General features: G+C 44.1%; 1 protein-coding gene across 1 annotated transcript in view; it reads left to right on the plus strand.

Moving 5' to 3' along the window:
• Positions 1–22,446, plus strand: part of CRMP1 (collapsin response mediator protein 1) — a 122,506-nt gene that overhangs the window by 54,693 nt on the left and 45,367 nt on the right. The window contains exons 2-6 of the mRNA XM_044282432.1: positions 15,767–15,855; positions 18,879–19,063; positions 20,023–20,187; positions 20,637–20,698; positions 21,090–21,170. Of these exons, the coding sequence (XP_044138367.1) occupies positions 15,767–15,855; positions 18,879–19,063; positions 20,023–20,187; positions 20,637–20,698; positions 21,090–21,170 (582 nt within the window). The remainder of the gene's footprint in view (positions 1–15,766; positions 15,856–18,878; positions 19,064–20,022; positions 20,188–20,636; positions 20,699–21,089; positions 21,171–22,446) is intronic.

Consider the following 22,446-nt stretch of genomic DNA (forward strand, 5'->3'; position numbering starts at 1 on the left):
AATTCTTGAGCCGGTGGCTCCCCGCCATGAAGTGCGACGGCATTGGTCGCAGCTTGAGATGGTGCGTTGTCTGAAGGCAAGGTAGGATGCATTGCTGTAACGTGCTTGTCACTGCTGCATTCTGCACACTTGATAATAACCTTACAGTCTTTCGCCATATGATTAGATAAGGCACAACACTTGTAACACACTCCAAGCTCTTTGAGTATCTCTCTGCGTTCTTGCAAGGTCTTTGCCCTGAGCCCACGACACTCCTTTAAAGGATGAGGTCTTTTATGGATGGGGCACATGCGGTTAGGGTCCTTTTCTTTGAGGACAGGGTATTCCTTCCTAGTAGTGCAGGTTGAAATGAGTGGAACATTGGTTTTCCTAACGGATACTGTCCCCCTTAAGTCTCTACGTTTATTTGTGGTGTTGTCATACCTTGAACATGAGGATGAAGCAGGTAGAGTGGATTCAGTGAAGTCAAAGCTGGGGTCATTCTTCTTTCAAGCTTGGTCACTGATGAATCTGGTAAAATAAGAGAAAGAGGGAAAAGACACATTGTGTTCTCTCTTGTATCTGTAGCCCTGGTCTGCCCATTTCTCTTGCATGCCATGTGGTAGTTTCGACACTATTGGATTGACGCCATGAGCGGTATCAAGGTAACTCAGTCCTGGCAGACGTGGGTCCATTTTTGCCAATTCAAGTTCTTTTAGTAGGTCGCTTAGATCCTGGAGTTTGCGATTGTCTTTGCCAGTTATCCTTGGGAAGGCTTGAAGTCTCCTGAATAGGGCACTTTCTATAGCTTCTGGACTGCCATAGGTCTGTTCAAGTCTCTCCCATGCTGCAGCGAGACCTTCCTCTGAGTGGCCTGCATGAACCACTCTTAATGTCTTTATGCGTTCTGCAGATTCTGGGCCTAACCATTTGATGAGCAAGTCAAGTTCCTCCATGGCAGTGAGGTTTATGTCACCGATTACTGCTTTAAAGGTCGATTTCCAGGCCCTGTAGTTTTCGGCACGGTCATCAAACCTTGAGAGACTAACGTTAATCAGCTCCCTGCGCATCATGTATCTGGCAAAGTCTGACATGTCTGATCTCCCACTCCATATTGCTGTATTGCATTGTGGTGTCTCTAGAGCATGTGGGGGCTCTGGCAGATAAGGTTGAGATTGATCAGGATGGAATGATGTGGCATAAGGATTAAGCTGCGGTTTAGTCTCTGGATGATCAGCCTGCTTGGTGCTAGATATTACCTTATTACTGGGCTGTGATGATTTCTGGTACTCTGGGGGTTCGCCCAGTTGGTGAGTTAGAAGTGGCGTTGGTGCATGCGATTTTACAGGAGGAGTAGGCGATGGTTGCCTTAGCACATACCTGGCAGTGCGGTCGGCTGGGTCTTCCTCTTCTCCTGGGACGAAACAGTCTGGGTCGGTACCTTGGCCTAATGCTTGCTCGAGGACCTTTAGTTTAGCTAAGGTAGCTGCTTCTTCCCTTTCTGTCTGGAGGATCTTTAGCTGGGCTTCTGTCTCAGCCTCCATTTCTGCCATCTTAGCCTCCATTTCTGCTTTCTTAGCCTCCATTTTAGCCTCCATTTCTGCTTTCTTCTTCGTAATCTCCGCCTCCTTCTTAGCAAAGGAACTTCTTACGCTAGCTTCCTCTGCTTCTGCCCGGACTTCTATAAGCTTGTCATGCAATGCTGACCTTCCGGAACGAGAGGTTTTGGAAGATGAAAGGGTATATTTTGTATGTTTACTTGAAGTTGATCGATGGGATCTCGCCTCCTGTAAGTGTGCGATGCGGAGTTCTGCCTTGCTCTTAGCATCTTGTACTAGGGCATCCTTCTCTTCAAGGAGATTCTTTCTCTCACTCAGCTCATCAGAGGCTTCGTCAAAATCAGAGTCGCTCAGGAAAGTGATGTACTTAGCGGAGAGTCGCTGATAGCGGACGTAGGAGTTAGTTAAGCGATTCAACGTTGTGGTTAACTTTGTTGGGTCGTTGTTATATCGTAAAAGAGCTGCTATATAGTGTTCAGTTCTCTGCCATAAATCGTTTAAATTGTCACTGAACTCTTCTTTGGTCGCCTCAAAGTTCTCTCTGATCTTTTGTGTTGGCTTGATAACACGTTTAGATCGTACTGCTTGTTCTTCAGTTAACATGGACTCTGCTTCCTGCATATTTGAGTTTTTGGGAGCAGGGTGACTTTCTGTATGTTCAGTTACTGAGAGATCCACTAAGCCTCTTGTGGACATGTTATTCCTATTTAAGCGGTACTGTCTCTTTAAGAGGGTATTCCAGCTTGTGCACTGTGCTTATGAAGCCACGTGCGTATAAGATGGCGGACAGCTCTAAGCTCGCAGGGGGACTGTGTGTAGACATGCAAGACTGTAGATTTAAGCTTCTTTTTGACTATTCTGCCACAGATGTACGTTAGAGATTATCCCCTGATTGGTTGTGAGTGATAGCCCCTGTACAAGCAATGGTAGATGGCTGAACTCACTAATATCTCCAGGTATAGGCACCAGTTGCATGTGATGATCCAGTGAGGAGAATACAATGGTGAAGCTTTGATCATTTATTGATTTGTCTTGAAAACAAATGCAGGGAAATGAGGGTATGCTAGAGGATATTAGAGATACTAGAGGTCAAAAAGAATAGCTCTCACCATCATGAAGGTCTGCGACAAAGAGGAAGTATGAAGGACCTTTCAGAGGATGTGATGTCACAAAAGAGGGAGGAGAGCAATGCAATGGAAATTTACATAACACACTACAAATGGTATTATAAGAATAACCACAGGGTGGCAGCGTTACACAACATGGTAAATTATAATATAATGCAAATACAAATTGTAGAATACAAGAATAAAGGCTGGAACAGCACAGATCTCTTTCTCTTTTTAGATCCTCTGGCTCCTGTACATGCGCCTCACGTCCTTTCTTGGACTGCTGCAGCTCTTGCCTGAACTGTTCCCAGTCATGGTCATATCCCGACACTTTCTCCTTTGGTTTGCAGGGCTCCTTCAGCAGAGCATGCTTGCCCCTACTTGCTTCTTTTACGTGCATCTGGGTCACTTCTTCCTTTTTTCCAGCAGTAGTTACGCCCAGCTACTATGGCAGTTTTAGAGACCTCTGCTTCTTTAGCGGCTTTTGCCACTTCGGCCGCGGCTCCCTTTGGCTTAACTTTGGTCTCTGTAGCACCTGGGGACTTCATGTCAACCAACACATCGGCCTTAACTTTTTCAGTCTTTGTCTTCTTGAAGTCTCCAGTCTCTTTGACCGCCTTCTCATCCTTCTCGGACATGGCACCATACACTTGCCCTGTTAACCCCTCCCCCTCTTTCTCATCGAGGCAGGAGGCACCAGGGTCTTCAGCAGACTCCTCGTCTTCTGTCATTTTCTCCAGAGGCTCACCCAGGACACTGTTCTCCTTTTGGGGAGGAGTCAGGAGAGACAGCCCATCGTAATAGCCCGGATCTGCATACTGGTCGTCCATCTCCTCATATTTCTTCCCCAGCAGGCAGCTGGCTACTTGGAAGGCCTTGTAGGCGGAGGGGACGTCTTTTGCGACCTGGTCCTGGTTACACACTGTCATGAGACTCTTGGCCTCTGCATCGACATCAGCCCCATCAACTGGTTCAGCCGATACCTTTTCTACCTTCTCTGCCTTGGCCAGCACCCTGGCACCACCATTTCCAGACCCACTCTTACCAGGCTCTGACTTCTTGGCACCTTCCAGAGGATCTTCCTCTTCTGGTTTCTCACTTTTTTCCACCTGCTGTGCAGGAGCACGCTTAGGCTTCTCAACCTCATAGATGGCATCTTTTGAGCTCATGAGAGCTTCCATCTCTGCTCCGAGTTGCTTGTTCAGCCTCTCTAATTCATTTCGCTCCTCAAGCACTTCTTCAAGGGCTCTAGCCAAGGAGAGGGCCTTGGACTCTTTCTCCCGAGCATCAGCCTCCGCTCGGTCACGTTCTTCGGCATATCGAGCCGATATGTATTTCTCCTCAACCAAGAGCTGGTCAAACTTCTTTTGTTTCTTCTCCAATCTAGATACAGTTTGTCTCTGGTGGTCCAGGTCCACCTTGCGATCACATAACTCTTGATCAAGTTGAGCCATCCTGGCTTCCAAATGTCTTTTCTCCTCCAAAAGAGCAGATTTTTCTGAGGCGCTGTTTAGAACCTCATCAGCCAGCTCATCTCTTTCCTGCTCTGCATGAAGTCTGGATCGCTCAGAAGCTGCAAGTTCCTCTTGAAGTTGGAGAATTTCCGCTTCTATTAGTGACTCTAGTTCCTTCAGCTCATTCATCTCTTTCTGTGACTCCTCTGGAGATTCCTGCAGTTGCTCTGCGAGAACCGCTAGCCCTATCTCTAGTGTATCTAGGGACTGTGCAGAGTGAGCGAAAACATCTTCAAGTTTGTAGCTGTACTGTCCTGTCAGGTCATCTACAACTGTCAGGATATGAGCTTCAGACACTAGGCTGTCACCCGACTGAATTCTCGTCTCGTCAGATATAACTGTCATCTGGTCGCTAGACTCGCTACTAGTAACCACTTTAGTTTTGCTGGGTCTTGACATGGTAGTCTCACTCTCGGAGTTGCTAACTGTCACGGCACATAGGCCACTTATACTGCTCGAGTCATTATTAACCCTGGCCTCTAGGGGCACCCCTGAGTCAATCCCCACCTGGGACATTTTATTAATCATAGAAACCTGTGGAGACTGCACATCCACCTCTGGTCCGTGTGGTACACCCTCTAGCCCGCCACATTGTCTACAATGGGGTCTCCTAGCGGTGTTTCTTCAACATTTATCAACACTTTTATATCAGACACATGTAAAGCTCCCCAATCACAGCCTGCAAAGGAAAAGGCATGTCATTATCACATATTTCATATGACATCACATTTTCCTTATGCATTTCCGCACTTTTGTCACCATCACTTTGCATTTGACCAGCACCATTGTTTCCAATGGTCAATATTCTTTCCCCATGCAGGTCAAAGTGCAGCTCCCCTAAAGGGACAGGTACAGGTTCTGCAGGAGTTTCTGCACTCTCTGCAGAAATGTCTCCATTACTCCACACCTCCCAGCTTAAGGGAAGATTACACCCCAACACTCCCTCATGCATAAGCTTATCTGTCACATCAAGTTCATCAGTCTCTGTTCTCATTGGAGTCTCACGCTCAGTGAAAATAAGTGGATAGTCCTTCTCCGCACGACTGTCCAGCACCTTTATTATTTTACCAGTCTCAGGTTTCAATATTGTGCTGCCTCTTACCCGGGCTAGCATGGGATCCAGGATCCGTGTCATCCCAAAACTAGCTTTGGTCATGGGCAACCGAGGTAACACAGAAACCTTCTCCCCTGCAGGTTTCTGCGAGGGAGCCATCACAGCAGGCTTATCCGCCTGTCCAGACACAGTTTTTTCTCTGTGTGACTTATTACCTACCGGCCCAGCAGATATCCCCTGCCGCCGGCTCACTGTCACTGGCTCTGCCACACAGTTAATAACAGGAACAGTCTTACCCTTTGTAATCAACCATGGGATTATAAATCATATGAATGTACCATAACATTACTTACACATCTTCAACTCTATAAATAAGTAATAAAACACGTGGACACAAATATTTTTGGTGGAATAAATTAGGCCACGGCCAACTTTATTAAAGATTAGCTTAATCCAAAATTAAACTGTATCAATATATACCAATAACTTCATAAACAATAATTAGACCAGCCATAAGCTCGGCCTAAACTTCAGACTTAACTCGTCCGCTCACCATTACAGTGAGCGACTTTACACCCTCCTTCTAATAAAGCAGCCGTGACAATGAAAACAAACTTTCAACAGGGAAGGGCGGGCGGGGGCAGCACCTCCTCCAGATGCTGTTGAGATGACAGCCTAACACTGACCGCTACCGCTACTATATAGCCCTAACTATGGGGGGCCTTGAAACTGTCCCACCAATGACCCAACTGTTGCTGGGCATCTCAGGCCACTCTGCCCAGCAACACTACTTCATAGGTCACTTACTGACCCAATGATTGACATCTGCCCCAGACCCCCAGTAACCAGCTATTTTTAGCTCACCTAACACACTTTTAGGCGGGAAATTTTCCCGCCACAAACTAATAAAAGCTAATGGGATGATTATAATCCCATGCGGATCCCTCTATATAATTTCGGGATCCATACATGGGATTATAAATCATATGAATGTACCATAACATTACTTACACATCTTCAACTCTATAAATAAGTAATAAAACACGTGGACACAAATATTTTTGGTGGAATAAATTAGGCCACGGCCAGCTTTATTAAAGATTAGCTTAATCCAAAATTAAACTGTATCAATATATACCAATAACTTCATAAACAATAATTAGACCAGCCATAAGCTCGGCCTAAACTTCAGACTTAACTCGTCCGCTCACCATTACAGTGAGCGACTTTACACCCACCGGACCATGCCGGCTAACAAGGCGGCGTGGGCCCCACCCCACCCATAACTATCTCAATTATAGCTTGCATGTCCAAATTGAAAATGTCCAAACCAATCTGTGACAAATGAATCTTGTCCGAAAAATAAAGGCCGGGCAAACCACCTTCAAGGTCCACGTGCCGAAATGAAAACCCCCAAATCAATGGCATAAAACGAGCCATAATTCTATTCAAACGTATCCTCATCTTATCTAAATATTTAAAATTAGGACAGGATAACCAAAGTAAACGTGGAATCATTTCCGAAAAAAACTAAACGTGCATCAGGGAACAATCGCCTTGCCCTTACCATTGTACGTTTCATACAGAAAGCCAATTCAATGGTGCCAAATTTGCCCACATCATTTGCCCCTGCATGAAAAATTATTATATCAGGATCAGGGTATAAATCACACATTTCCAACATTACATCTATCAAACCTTCCCAACGAAGACCCCTGACCCCATTCCAGTATATTCGAACCGTATCTGTGGACCAAGAGAGGTTGTCACCGTACGATCTTTCTACAGCTCTGCGATGGGCCCAGTATACGAAAGAATGGCCGATAATCCATACGGTGAGACCTGTAAAAACTATAATATAAAGAAACATTAGATCACAGGAACATCAGGACGCACATACATTTTAAAACAATTAGACGACCATCTTCCAATCCGCTTAATCACTGACGCACTCAAACCCGACCGAGCCGCCGCAGTGGCGGCTCCAATCCGGAAAGAATGCGACGTAATCCGGACACCATCTAAACCCAATTCCTTTAAACATTTCCTTAGCACGGATCTAAATTGATATTGTGTTAAAGGAGAAGTATTCGCATGCACAAAGAAAGCAGTACCACCCCCTGGTCTGCGAAGCCAATACTGAGAAATCATACTCACCGGACAAATACCACCCGACCCAACTCTGTTCACTCGGATCCAGGTACCCTTACCTGATTGATCCATCTTTGACGTCGGAAGGAAAAACAAAACATAATTAACATGAACATGGACATGCTTCAAGGCCAATCCCAAACCTGCCTCACAATTTCTTGGAAACAACTCACTAATTCTAAAAGCACCAAAAAACATGCAACAAAACGCAGTGGAAAACAGCAACTCTTCAAAACTATCAAAACAAACTAAAGAAGTAGCCTGACATAATGATAATAACAGTGTGGGAGAAATAGGACATCTATTGTCAGGAGAACAATTACCACGTTTGTAACCCTTTAACATCTGCTTAATCAGGAAGTAATCTAATAAAGAAGGAGAACCTAAAACCCGAAGAAAAAAGGAAACACCTGACAAAATCCTTAAAACAGTAGAGTAAGCCAGACCCTCCCTAAACAATGCCACACAGAATGCTAATGCAGCAACCTCGCCACTACCATGAGAAGACCAACCTCTATCAGCTGTAAAACAACACCACCTAAGCCATGAACGGCTATAATCCGACCATGTCGCCGGAGCCACAGAAGACTGTAAGTAAGACATACCTAGGACCAAATCAGATTCCACAGGTACTCAGGGCACGATTCCCCTTTCAGATCGGCCCCTTCCGTCAACTGCCGGAATGTCTGAAACTGAAAACGGGAAAGCGAATCAGCAATTGAATTATCTATCCCAGGGATATGGCGAGCTTTCAACCAAATATTCAATTTTAAACAGAGAAGCACCAGATGACGTAACAATTTAACTACTAACGGACATTTTGATGATAAACAATTAACTGCAAATAAAACACCCTTATTGTCAGTATGCAAAATAATTATCTTATTGGAAAAACAACTCCCCCATAAAACTAGCGAAACCACCACAGGAAACAGTTCTAACAAAACAATATTCTTAGTCACTCCATTCAAAATCCAAGCAGGATGCCATTCTGCCGCACACCAATGTCCGTTCCAATATGCACCAAAACCGCAAGATCCAGCAGCATCCGTAAACAAATCCATAGAAGAAGCTAAAACAAAATCTTCCTGCCAATATGACCTGCCATTATATAGCTGAAAGAACTCCAACCAAATCATAAAATCTTCCTTAACCTCCTTAGATAGACTAACATGAAAACCAGGGTTCCTCACACCAGAAATCTTTGCAGACAATTGCCGACAAAACACCCGGCCCATTGGCATAATCCTACTGGCAAAAGCTAACATACCCAAGACCGACTGAATCTCTTTCACCTTAGCTGTACGCTTACTTAGCAATGAAGATAAAGCCATACAGATTTTTGACACTTTCTGTGGAGGAAGACAAAATTCGCCCTTCACAGAATCTATGACAATCCCCAAATATTCCAAACAATTAGTAGGGTACACCGTCTTATCCTCAGCTAACGGAACACCAAACTCAGAACAAACTGCAAAAAAGGATTCCAAACTTTCAAAACATGCTGAAGAATCCGCTGGACCAATGAACAAGAAATCGTCCAAATAGTGCGTCACTGCACCACGCATACACCTGACTGCTACTACCCATTCAATAAACGAGGAAAAAACTTCAAAATAGAAACAAGACAAGGAACAACCCATTGGAATACATTTATCAAAATAAAATAAACCCTGAAATTGAAAACCAAGTGAGTTAAAACAAGAAGGATGTACAGGTAGCAGGCGAAAAGCGGACTGAACGTCCGCCTTTCCCATCAAAGCACCTTTACCAAAATTACGTATCAGATCAATTGCTGAATCAAATGTGGCATACTTGACCGAACACAATGCTTTATCAATTTCATCATTCAAGGATGCACCATAAGGAAAGGATAAATGATGAATTAAACGAAAAGCATTGGGTTCCTTCTTCGGAACAACTCCCAATGGAGAAAGACGAAAATTAGCGAAAGGCGGAGAGGAAAAAGGACCAGCGATCCTGCCTAACTCCAGTTCCTTTGCCAATTTATCCCTCACAACCACAGGAAATTGATCAACCGAAGACAAATTATTAACCCATTCACAACCAACGCCAGAAAACGATGGCAACTGAAAACCCAAAGCAAAACCGTCAAGTAGCAGCTCCGCCATCTTGCAATTTGGGTAACGCTCTAACCAGGGACGCATGGTCACCAGCTTTACTGGTGTCCATGCTTTTTGCAATAAACTCTTTTGTGGATGGCATGGTAGGCATGTTAGCTCTTTTATAACAGCGAACCATCGGGTGACTGCCCCCGCAAAAGGCACATTCATGGCGATATTTACATGACGCAGGCCACCTACACTGTGCTTCATTAAACGCAAAGCAGGTGCCCTTTTTTAACAATTGAGACTGCGGCGCAGCAGAGGCTGGCTGCTGTTTAGGAGCAGAATAAGATGAACGCTGTGGCAACAATAAATTAAGCCACAGCCCAACATCCTTTGTGCCCCACCGCATGCTAGGATAAACGGACAGCCTCTGTCTGAAATTTTCATCATACACAAACCAACCTATCCCCCCAAAATTCTTATACGCCTCTAAAACATTATCTAAATGTTGAAAAAACCCTGAACATTTTGCAGGGAATTTCTCACCCATCACGCTGCAAAAGATACAATATGCCTGCAACCAATTATTAAAAGTACGAGGGATCGGGCGCCTCCTATCTTCTTCAGACTTATCCTCCCTTTTATCTAATTTAGCAACAAAATCTTTTGAAGCAGGCAACAGCGACAAAATGTCCACAAATTCATTTCTCCATATCTTTTCTTTAACCGACATGGAGAGATGAAAGCCTAAAGGCGAAATATCACATGGTAACATTTCTTTATAACATGACTCTGACACTCCTCCACGTTTAGCCACCGCTGGAAGAGGGAGAGAGTCATCACTATCATAATACCCTCCCATCCCCCGACCGCTAAAACGCCAAGCATCAGAAAAATCGCCTGCCGTACCAGCCGGTTCAGGAGCAGGGGGGGGAAGAGGAGCAATACTCTGCAAAGAAGAAAGTACAGAAGACAAGGATGCAATAACGGTGCCCAGATCCCTGGGGAACTCACCACCCGCTGGAGTAGCACTCCGGACACCAGAAGAAGATGCGGATGCCTCTTGTCTCTGCGTCACGCTTTCCAAGCACACACCGTCCCGCTGCTCAACACCGGAGCGGAGCGGCAGGGACTGGTGCTGCACAGGCTGTGGCTCCATTCTGCGTCGTCTACGTCCATGTTGCCGCGAAGGATGTGCAGGGGGCTCAAGCGATGCTCTTCTCACAGCAGGACCTTCCTGGGAACCAAAATGCTGCAGGGCAGAAGCGGAACCAAAAAGCTGCTCCAAGTTTCCTGGGGACGCAGATTCAGGACGGACCTCAGCCTGTGATGTCATCCCCAAGCGGCCACTTCCGGTTTCCTCTACAGCAGCACTCCGTCTATCCGATCTTCTCCTTTCCGGGACAGACCTGCAGGGGGAGGGAGAGAAACGGGTGCGCTGCCTCTTCTCTCTTCTTGAAGAGCGCAGCGCAGGCACCACAGGGAGACCTTCGGGTACGTCAGCCGCAGACACCGCCGGGACCGGGACATCGCCAGGATCGCACACCACCGCCGGAACAGCCACCGATGCAGACCAGTCAGCTAAGCAGGATTCCAGCCAGGACGCCGTCACTCCATCTCCCGCACGCCTCCGCAGCTCAGCCACGAACTCCTCCATCAGGTATGCAGGCAGGCAGCACCTCCTCCAGATGCTGTTGAGATGACAGCCTAACACTGACCGCTACCGCTACTATATAGCCCTAACTATGGGGGGCCTTGAAACTGTCCCACCAATGACCCAACTGTTGCTGGGCATCTCAGGCCACTCTGCCCAGCAACACTACTTCATAGGTCACTTACTGACCCAATGATTGACATCTGCCCCAGACCCCCAGTAACCAGCTATTTTTAGCTCACCTAACACACTTTTAGGCGGGAAATTTTCCCGCCACAAACTAATAAAAGCTAATGGGATGATTATAATCCCATGCGGATCCCTCTATATAATTTCGGGATCCATACATTCTGGTAAAGCAGTGACATCCTCTCCTGCGGACTCATCAAGGTTGTGGTTGCTCCTAGCAACAGCCTTACCGCACCTCCGCACTTCCTCTCTAGGACTCCGGGCACAGTCGCAGGGAAGATATGCACTCCTGAGAACTGCACCGCTCTCCACCTCTTTGTCTTCCCGACGGTTGCCCTTGGCAACGGCATATATCTGCTGTTCATCGGATTCTCCAGGTACACAATTTGTAGCATTTTCTCCGCTCCACAGCTGCCAAAATAATGGGAAGTCTTTGCCAAGCATAAACTCCACTTCCAGGGTCTCACATTTTAAGAGCTCCCATTGCACAGGGCCATAGTCTGTTATAAAGGTCAGAGACACAGTGACATCTGTCTCTGGCCCTCTCTCCAGAAAGTCCAGCACTTCAGGCCTGACGCGAGACACCTGCTGGCGGGCATCTAGGGTGACCCCCAGCGGGATTCCCCCAATCACCAACTCGCAGGATCTTTCTGTATCGGATCTTCTGACATCACCATCCTCTTGGAACTTTGTACAGGGTCCATACAGTGTTGAGAACCCATTTCTCAAGGCCAGCTGCAACTGTGCCTACAAAGCCTCTCGCTCTGCATCAAATTTCGCCAATTCATTTTTAGTGTAGCCAATTGCTATGGCCATTTCTTCTGCCTGCTGTATGCCCCGAGACCCATGGTAGCAGGAAAAGCTTTCAGCCACAAGTCCACTTTTGCTGGGCTACTGGCCCTTTAATTCACTGCAGTTTTACTTGCACCACAGCAAAATAGTTCACACTCTTATGAGCAGCACCTGCTCCACTGGACAAAAAAAAAACTTCCGTTCCTTTAACGCCACACACGGCAAAAAACAGCTTTTAGCAGCACCTGCAGTCTCAGCGTTGCCCCTAGCAACCGACCGTTGCCCTTCTCTCATGGACAACTTGCCCGCATCCGACACCAATTGTAAGGGATCGCCTCTTATTTGGGGGTCATTCTCACAGATACGACTTTAGGACACCAGGTTTCAGGTCCAAACCGTGCATTTATTGTGCACACTCCAACCAATACAGGTTATCATGAAGTCGCAGCTTCACCTAACACATGTGACAGCCACATAAAATAATAAACACCTGCCCGGCTAGGCTCTAACTAACACAGAGTTTCCTGACTCACCTAAGTCCTTGTTCACACCCTGTGAACACAAGCGGCTTTCTCAGCCAATGTCCCCCAGCCTCCTGGCTGTACAGAGCACAGTACGCCCACTGCCTCCAGTCCAGTGTCTCTTGGGGAATCGTGGTCTCTCAGCCCTCCTGGCTTGGACCACACAGAGCCTCCGGGCCTCTGTCCACAGGCACACTCCCCCCTTGCTGACACCCTGGGAGGTGCTTTGTACCAGCCTGATTACTTCCAGCTGGTCTCACCTGTGGTGGAATAGGGGTGTCGACCAATCTATCCACCCCTTCCTTGCCTCTAACCTGTGTGAGACCTGTCACTGTCTCACACTATGTATTATAGAAGTAGAGAAATTGAAACTTGGAAATTTGCTAATTTTTCCAAAATTTTGGTACATTTTGTATATTTTTTAAATAAAAATGAATTTTTTTTACTCCATTTTACCAGTGTTATGAAGTACAATATGTGACAAAAAACTATCTCATAATGGCTTGGATAAGTAAAAGCGTTTTAAAGTTATCACCACATAAAGTGACACTGGTCAGATTAGCAAAAAATGGCCAAGTCCTTAAGGTGAAATAGGGCTGAGTCCTTAAGGGGTTAAACTTCCCAGGATCTTCTAATGACCTGGCTCCAGTACTCGCCATTAATGTTTAGTACGGGGCAGATAGTGGACCCCAAATGCTAAGATTAGATTGGTGCAGGCTAACCTGGGTTATGGATTTTAAATGATTTAGAAAAAAAAAATCAAATTCCCTCTTCAAGTCAAAAGCCTTTCACTTTGGAGGACCCGGGATGCCCATGCATTACATGGACAGTCCACGAATTTCACTGATAATACTGGTAATACTTCATTTCTCCTGTGGTGGCACTGCAGGGAAATTTTACACTTACTCTCAGGTTCCTGCACAATTGACTGGCGGAGGTCCAAACAGTGAGAAATTGACTTAACATTGCGGACCTTTTAATGAAAAAGTTATTTTCCACAGGACTTGGCAATTTATTTTAGTTTTTCATCCCGTCTTTTTGAGAAATGCAATATGTCTGTATTAGTTTTTTTTTTTTTGCAGCAGTATTTTTTTTAAAGATTTCACCATGCGCCATACATGATATATTTCCTTTATTCAAGGGGGTCAATACAAATATGGAAATAAGATATTTATATTTTTTGTGCTTTATTACTTTTGCACTATACATATATATATATATATATATATATATATATATATATTACTTTTTTCTATTTTTGTGGCATAAGGAAGTTTTAATGGGGTAAAGTTTTTATTATGTTTTCTTTATTTTCCTATTTTATATTTTAAAGATTTTTTTTAATTAACTTTTTTCCTTTTTTATTTTCATCCCATTTAAGGGACTTGAACTCTAACTGTGATCACTCATATAATACACTGCAATACTTCTGTATGGCGTAAAGCTGGCAGGACCTAGTAAGTGTAGTGAGATGGCAGACCTGAGTTGCCTCCATCTATCTAGCCACTTGGATGCCTTGGTCAGCAACCGCACAGATGTACTATTACATCAGTTTTCAGGAGCGGTACAGTTCCCATGACATAATATTCAAGTTCTAAAAAGTTACATTTGGATTGGTTGGAGTCTGACTGCTCGGACACCCACAGATCACGAGAATGGGGGCTGCATACCCTGAAATAAATGGCTGTGCTATGTCTGACAGTCCCATACAGGACGAATGGAGCAGCAGTGAACATGCACAACTATCTGCTCCATTCATTTTGTGGTAGCCCTTAAAGGGGTTCTGCAGGAATTAAGAAAATGAAAATACTTAAATATTACTCCATTATAAATATATTCCCAAATACCGTTCATTAGTTATAATGGCTTGTTTTGTCTGGGGAGCAATAATTAGGAGAAATAAAATGGCCGCCGTCCTATTGGTACACACAGAACCTGTCCTAATCACACAGGAGGGCAAGTTACTTTACAACACTGAGGTAAAGAGCTGCCTCATCCTTCTCTCTGCTTGTCAGGGATTATGATCCTGAATACAGATGACAAGATCTTTAGCTGAATCTCTGTAGGAATGGAGTTCATGAGCAGATGTGGCTAATGAGCAGCAGCACTAGTTTACAGTCTCCATTACCACGGTCTGTCCTGTCCATCCTTTCTGTACTTCATGTCTCCTCATGAACTAAATTCCCACAAAGAATCAGCTTAATACCATATTAAACTGTATACAGGATCATAATTCCTGACAAGTAGGAGAGAAGGATGAGGCAGCCCCTTACCTCAGTGTTGTAAAGTAACTTGTCTTCCTGTGTCATTAGGACAGCTTTTGTGTGTACTAATAGAACAGTGGCCATTTTATTTCTCCTAATGATTGCTCCCTAGACAAAACAAGTCATTATAACTAATAAAAGGTATTTGGGAATATATTTATAATAAAGTAATATTTACGTATTTTCATTTTCTTAATTCCTGCAGAACCCCTTTAAATTCACCCTTAGTTCTCTTACAGATGTATGAAATTTTCTGCAGAGTAGTTTGGGGGGCATTTTATCTTCTGATTGCATTTTACTCATTACAGGCTAAAAATTATTTTTTTAATTTCTTCTTTATTAAAAATGTCCAGGCGTTTCTGAGGTACATGGGTTAAAACTCACTTTCTGTTTTCTTCAAATCCCGTCTCCCATCATCTCCTGACCTTTTAAACACTTATTAAGCCATATTCTTATGTTTGTTAAAAATGTAGCTATATGAGTGAGGAGTCAGGAGATCAGAGATAGGAGTTAAATATGAGCCGTCAGATGACAGGATTCAAAGAAAACAGAAAGTGACTGCTTGCAAAAAAATAGATTTTTAACCCCTGTACCTCAGAAACGGCTGAACATTTTTACTAAAGACCAATTGAAAAAAAGATTATTTTTTGTCCAAAATTAGTAAAAATTATAAAAATTGCCAATAGCCTTTAAGTCGCACCCCGGGTACCACCTGGGAACACCGCTAAAATACCCTGGAACGCCATCCTAACGCATGTTTGTATTTTCATTGTGGATTTATACGTGGTGACAGGTTGATTTACATCAGGAATGTATACAATGTGATATCCAGTAGTTATTGTTTTTTTTTCAAATAATAGATTCTAGATTAGATCCCATCCAGAATTAATCTTGTCCTTCTCTGATTTCAGAGTGACCGACTCCTCATCAAAGGAGGAAGAATCATCAACGATGACCAGTCATTCTACGCCGATATTTACCTCGAAGATGGCCTTATCAAGTATGTGCTTACTGTCGTATTGTGGTCTTTAGCTCTGCCCTAGCCTGTAAAAACAGGCTAGAGCAAATCTAAAGACCACCCATTAGTGCCAGTGACTTCACTGGGCTCACTGCTAGGCAGAAACCTCCGCCTAGCTTACCCATGGACAGCCCGCTACCTTACTGGATCTCAAGAAAATTCCCTTTTCCTGCGCGATTCAGCTCAGGGTAAGGGGGAGCAATGGAGCGTGAAAAGCCCAGATGCTTCACTCATTCATGGTGAATGAGTGCAGATTGGGTTGTGACCCTGGACAACCCCTTTGTGCACCTTGACGTAACTGTATGTCTGAGATTTGCAAGAAGGGTATGGAACGGGCTCACAAGCTGAACCTGGCCTATACAGGACCTTCTAAAAAAATTAGCATATTGTGATAAAGTTCATTATTTTCTGTAATGTACTGATAAACATTAGACTTTCATATATTTTAGATAAATTACACACCAACTGAAGTAGTTCAAGCCTTTTATTGTTTTAATATTGATGATTTTGGCATACAGCTCATGAAAACCCAAAATTCCTATCTCAAAAAATTAGCATATCATGAAAAGGTTCTCTAAACGAGCTATTAACCTAATCATCTGAATCAACTAATTAACTCGAAACACCTGCAAAAGATTCCTGAGGCTTTTAAAAACTCCCAGCCTGGTTCATTACTCAAAACCGCAATCATGGGTAAGACTGCCGACCTGACTGCTGTCCAGAAGGCCATCATTGACACCCTCAAGCAAGAGGGTAAGACACAGAAATACATTTCTGAACGAATAGGCTGTTCCCAGAGTGCTGTATCAAGGCACCTCAGTGGGAAGTCTGTGGGAAGGAAAAAGTGTGGCAGAAAACGCTGCACAACGAGAAGAGGTGACCGGACCCTGAGGAAGATTGTGGAGAAGGACCGATTCCAGACCTTGGGGGACCTGCGGAAGCAGTGGACTGAGTCTGGAGTAGAAACATCCAGAGCCACCGTGTACAGGCGTGTGCAGGAAATGGGCTACAGGTGCCGCATTCCCCAGGTCACGCCACTTTTAAACCAGAAACAGCGGCAGAAGCGCCTGACCTGGGCTACAGAGAAGCAGCACTGGACTGTTGCATGTCATTCGGAAATCAAGGTGCCAGAGTCTGGAGGAAGACTGGGGAGAGGGGAATGCCAAAATGCCTGAAGTCCAGTGTCAAGTACCCACAGTCAGTGATGGTCTGGGGTGCCATGTCAGCTGCTGGTGTTGGTCCACTGTGTTTTATCAAGGGCAGGGTCAATGCAGCTAGCTATCAGGAGATTTTGGAGCACTTCATGCTTCCATCTGCTGAAAAGCTTTATGGAGATGAAGATTTCATTTTTCAGCACGACCTGGCACCTGCTCACAGTGCCAAAACCACTGGTAAATGGTTTACTGACCATGGTATTACTGTGCTCAATTGGCCTGCCAACTCTCCTGACCTGAACCCCATAGAGAATCTGTGGGATATTGGGAAGAGAAAGTTGAGAGACGCAAGACCCAACACTCTGGATGAGCTTAAGGCCTCTATCGAAGCATCCTGGGCCTCCATAACACCTCAGCAGTGCCACAGGCTGATTGCCTCCATGCCACGCCGCATTGAAGCAGTCATTTCTGCAAAAGGATTCCCGACCAAGTATTGAGTGCATAACTGAACATAATTATTTGAAGGTTGACTTTTTTTGCATTAAAAACACTTTTCTTTTATTGGTCGGATGAAATATGCTAATTTTTTGAGATAGGAAATTTGGGTTTTCATGAGCTGTGTGCCAAAATCATCAATATTAAAACAATAAAAGGCTTGAACTACTTCAGTTGTGTGTAATGAATCTAAAATATATGAAAGTCTAATGTTTATCAGTACATTACAGAAAATAATGAACTTTATCACAATATGCTAATTTTTGGAGAAGGACCTGTATGTTGTTGGTACCAGCTGTGTAATACAGCTGACACCTGCCTGTTGCGACCAGGATTGGAGATTTCCTGGTCATTTAACCTCCTTAGATGCCAGAGGCCAAGGCATCTGAGAAGTTAATGTAGTCACACAGAGGGGGTTCCTTGGGATTGTGGGATGTCAACAGGGTATTATGGTAGCCTGTAGTCTTGTGAATACTCCCAGACTTGCCACAGTAAACTGCTTGTTAAGCCCTGCCTGCAGCATGATTTAATAGGCAGTACGGAGAATGCTGTTACAAATATTAAAGAATAAACCCCCAATTCCCTAAATCTCAATCAGATTGAGTATATGTTGGTTGTGTTGGAATAACAAGTCTGATCCATGGAGGTCTCCAGGTCACAGAGTTCGCTTGTCTTTTTTTGGAACCCATAGAAATGAGTGGTGAGCAAACGCAACCACCTCTTTATTCACTTGGGTCTGCCGGAAATAGCAGAGCCAGTGCTTAGCTATTTTCGAAACTCCGATAGAAATTATTGGAGTTAGGTGTTGGTCTCAGTGGTGGGACCCGCACCTATCTGATATTGATGACGTATCAAAGTACCAGGTAATACAACCTCTGCTCCTTGGTGCCATAAACAACAAGATTCTATTAGTGGTCTTGTGAAGTCTATGCCTTGACAGGATCAAGGTGATTTAGTTGTATGACCTAGGCAATATTAGACAGGTGGTTTATTGTTATGGCTGATTGGTGTACAGTATATGAAGAGATTGTTAAAACTTTCTAAATCGTAGTCTCCAACCTGTGTCATTCCAGCAGTTGTAAGACTACAACTTTCAGAGATGCTAGGCATTGTAGTTTTGCAAAAGTTGAAGAGGCTACAGTTGGAGGATATCCTTCTGAAGAAGTCACGTTGGCTTTATGAATGGTGTAACTGCTGCCCAAATTCTATTAATCCCTGCATCTAAAAAGGTTTTCCTATCATATGGTTGTATACTGAAATGTTATGCAGCGTCTTGAGATATTTATGTATCCACTGCTCATGATATCAAGATCTCCACTTGCTGTCAGTATGACAATTGGTGTTTCTGATATTTAGACAAATTGGAGAGAATTTGATTGTTCCTGGTGGAGTAAAGACCATCGAAGCTAATGGACGTATGGTTGTTCCTGGTGGAATTGACGTTAATACGTATCTTCAGAAGCCCTACTTGGGTATGACGACACTTGACGATTTCTACCAAGGAACTAAAGCCGCAGTAGCAGGAGGGACCACCATGATCAGTGAGTAGATTAAGAGTACATGTACGTGTGATGTATACAGCACGTTGTATGATTTATTACTGGAATTATTTGCCGCCTTCAACCAGGTTGGCAGGTGTTATATGTATGGAACCTTAGCAGGTTGTTAACTACAGGTATCCACCTTGACTATGGCATGGTTCCTTCCATATGTCCAAATCCATGAACCAAGTGGAGAAAGCTGCTGCCAGACAATTCTGGTGGTGGCTTATCTCCCAGGAGAACAAAAGGATAAGGCAAAAATATAAATTTTGCCTGATCCTTGTCTCCCCTGACATCATCTGTTGGGGGAGAGTTGGAAGCTCCCCACACACATTAGAGTGTCAGCTAAACCTTGGCAGGTTCGGCTGACAAAAGACTAACGTGTATGGCCAGCTTAAAGGGGTTATCTCACCTTAGACATTAGGGGCATATCACTAGGATAAGCCCCCAATGTCGATAGGTGCGGGTCCTAGAACGGAGCCCGCAAAGTTCCTATGGTTCGGCTATTTCCGTCAGCCTCATAGAAGTGAATAGGACCGCTTGCGTGGTGCACTTCCCATTCATTTCAACGGGACTGCTGAAAAACATACTGCGCGGCTATTTTTGGCACTCCCATAGGAATGAATGGAGGGAGGCTGCGCATGCGCAGTGTGCCCTCCTTTACTTTGCAGGCTCTGTAATAGAGATAGATGCGGGTCCCAGAGATGGGACCTCCTCCCATCAGACTTTGGGGGCATATCCTAGTAATATTCCCACAATGTCCAAGATGGAAATAAACCTTTAAGCTGTTTTACAGACCTGGGGTGAGCGGGGATAAGTCGCAGATTGCGGCACTAAGGATCTTTGCGCTGCAATCTGTGGCAGAAATACGCCTAATTTAGGCTTATTGCTGTTTGATAAATGACCCCCTATGTGTCCGTGTCCTGTACACTAATAATGCAGGGTCTCTTCCCTTTTAGTTGACCATGTGGTTCCCGACCCTGGATCCAATATTTTGGCCTCATTTGAAAAATGGCACGAGGTGGCCGATACCAAATCCTGCTGTGATTACTCCCTCCACATGGACATCACCAGCTGGTACGATGGGATCCGAGAGGAGCTGGATATTCTGATACAAGACAAAGGTATGGACTGGGGGTACACAGCCACCTGTCCGTCTGACAACAGAAAAGTCGCGTTATATTTTTAGAAGGCTCTGTTCACATCTATATCATGGTTTCGGCACCGGATCCATTGCATGATGAAAACCTCCTTCTCCACCCAGAACTTATCTCTCTAATGCTCCAGACTGGAGATCTGCAGTCATCTTCTCCTGGTGAAGGTACTTGTACCATCAGAACATCTCCAGTATGGAAGTTGACCACATTGATATCTACAACAGCATGGAGGATCCAGGGTGGTCACCAGTAGAGGTGGAGTTTGTTGCTAGGCAACTGCCTGCACTCATCAAGGGTCTCTATAGCAAACCCAGTGCTTGCAATCATTATTTATTTTTACTGAGAGATTACAACCATAATTTTTCCTTTAAACAGTCATAATGTTCCTGATATTGTTCCCCTTTTCCTCTTTACAGGTGTCAATTCATTCCAGGTATACATGGCCTACAAAGATCTATACCAAATGACGGATAGCCAGGTAGCTATATATTGCGTCTATATACGGGGATTCAGTGAAAACACTAGACGTTTTATTCATTCAATGTAAAATATAAAACTACCGCCATTGTGAACTTGTTACTATGAGGAGGCACGGTAAGCACCGTCTTGAAGAGCCTGTCCAGGGTTAGAAAACAAGTCTGCTTTTTCCAGAAACAGCGCCACTTCTCTATGGTGACCGTGCCTGGTATTGCAGCTCAGCTCAAATGTATGGACCTGAGTTGTAATACCAAACAGTTTATAGACAATAGAGGAGCCGCCTCTTCTCTAATCCAGGACGACACCTTTTATATAGTTGTTTTCTGTGTTATTTGTCTGCACAGAAATTACATAATCCTGAATTTATTATATATTTATTTATTTATTTTCAGCTTTATGAGATCCTTACCTTCCTCAAGGATCACGGTGCTGTAATTATGGTCCATGCCGAAAATGGAGATTTAATAGCTCAGGTGAGTGAGATTATTATTGACAACCAGTTAACCAGCAGACGTCACCCTGTACTCGTACCAGTAACGCATCATGCACACGTTATTTTGCGGTCCGCAAACCGCGGATCTACAAAAAACAGAAGCAGCCCGCAATTTGTGGAACAGAACGGGCGGCCCGTTGTAGAAATGCCTATTCTTGTCCGCAAAATGGAGAAGAATAGGACATGTTCTATTTTTTGGGCGGGGCCACGGAACGGAGCAACGGATGCAGACAGCACAATGCTGTCCGGATCTTTTGCGGCCCCATTAAAGTGAATGGGTCCGCATCCGAGCCGCAAAAACGACAGATTCAGACCCAAATAACGGTCATGTGCATGAGGCCTAAGTGGTAGCATTTCTACATGCAACATAAACCCAATTGGTGTGCCTTCTTTACACTATGTGAAAAGATGTAGACTACTTTGTGCTTTTATCCGGGCAAAGAGATAGATAGATATATGTAAGATAGATAGATAGATAGTTAGATATGAGATAGATAGATAGTTAGATAGTTAGATATGAGATAGATAGATAGATAGATAGATAGATAGATAGATAGATAGATAGATATGAGATAGATATATGTAAGATAGATAGATAGATAGATATGAGATAGACAGATAGATATGAGATAGATAGATAGATAGATAGATATATAATATATATATATGAGATAGATATATGTAAGTTATTTAGAGATAGATATAGATAGATATTAGATAGGCAGATAGAGAATTGATAGATAGATAGATAGATAGATAGATATAATTGATAGCTAGATATGGATATGGGATAGATACATATGGGAAAGATAAAATATAGATAGATATTCAGAATGCTATTATTTTCCCTTATAATCATGTTATAAGAGAAAATAATAATGATCGGGTCCCCATCCCGATCGTCTCCTAGCAACCGTGCGTGAAAATCTCACTGCAGCCGCACTTGCTTGCGGATGCTTGCGATTTTCACGCAGCCCCATTCACTTCTATGGGGCCTGCGTTGAGTGAAAAACGCAAAAATATAGAGCTTGCTGCAATTTTCACGCAACGCACAAGTGATGCGTGAAAATCACCGCTCATGTGCACAGCCCCATAGAAGTGAATGGGTCCGGATTCAGTGCGGGTGAAATGCGTTCATTGTATCCGCATGGAAAACTCGCCCGTGTGAAAGGGGCCTAACTACTTGTAATGATAAAGTACCAAAATTCTGTTTTACTGCAAGATGTAAAACAAATGTTTTTTTTCGGATTTATCAG

This window comes from Bufo gargarizans, chromosome 1 (genome assembly GCF_014858855.1).
Source record: "Bufo gargarizans isolate SCDJY-AF-19 chromosome 1, ASM1485885v1, whole genome shotgun sequence".
Taxonomy (NCBI): Eukaryota; Metazoa; Chordata; class Amphibia; order Anura; family Bufonidae; genus Bufo; species Bufo gargarizans.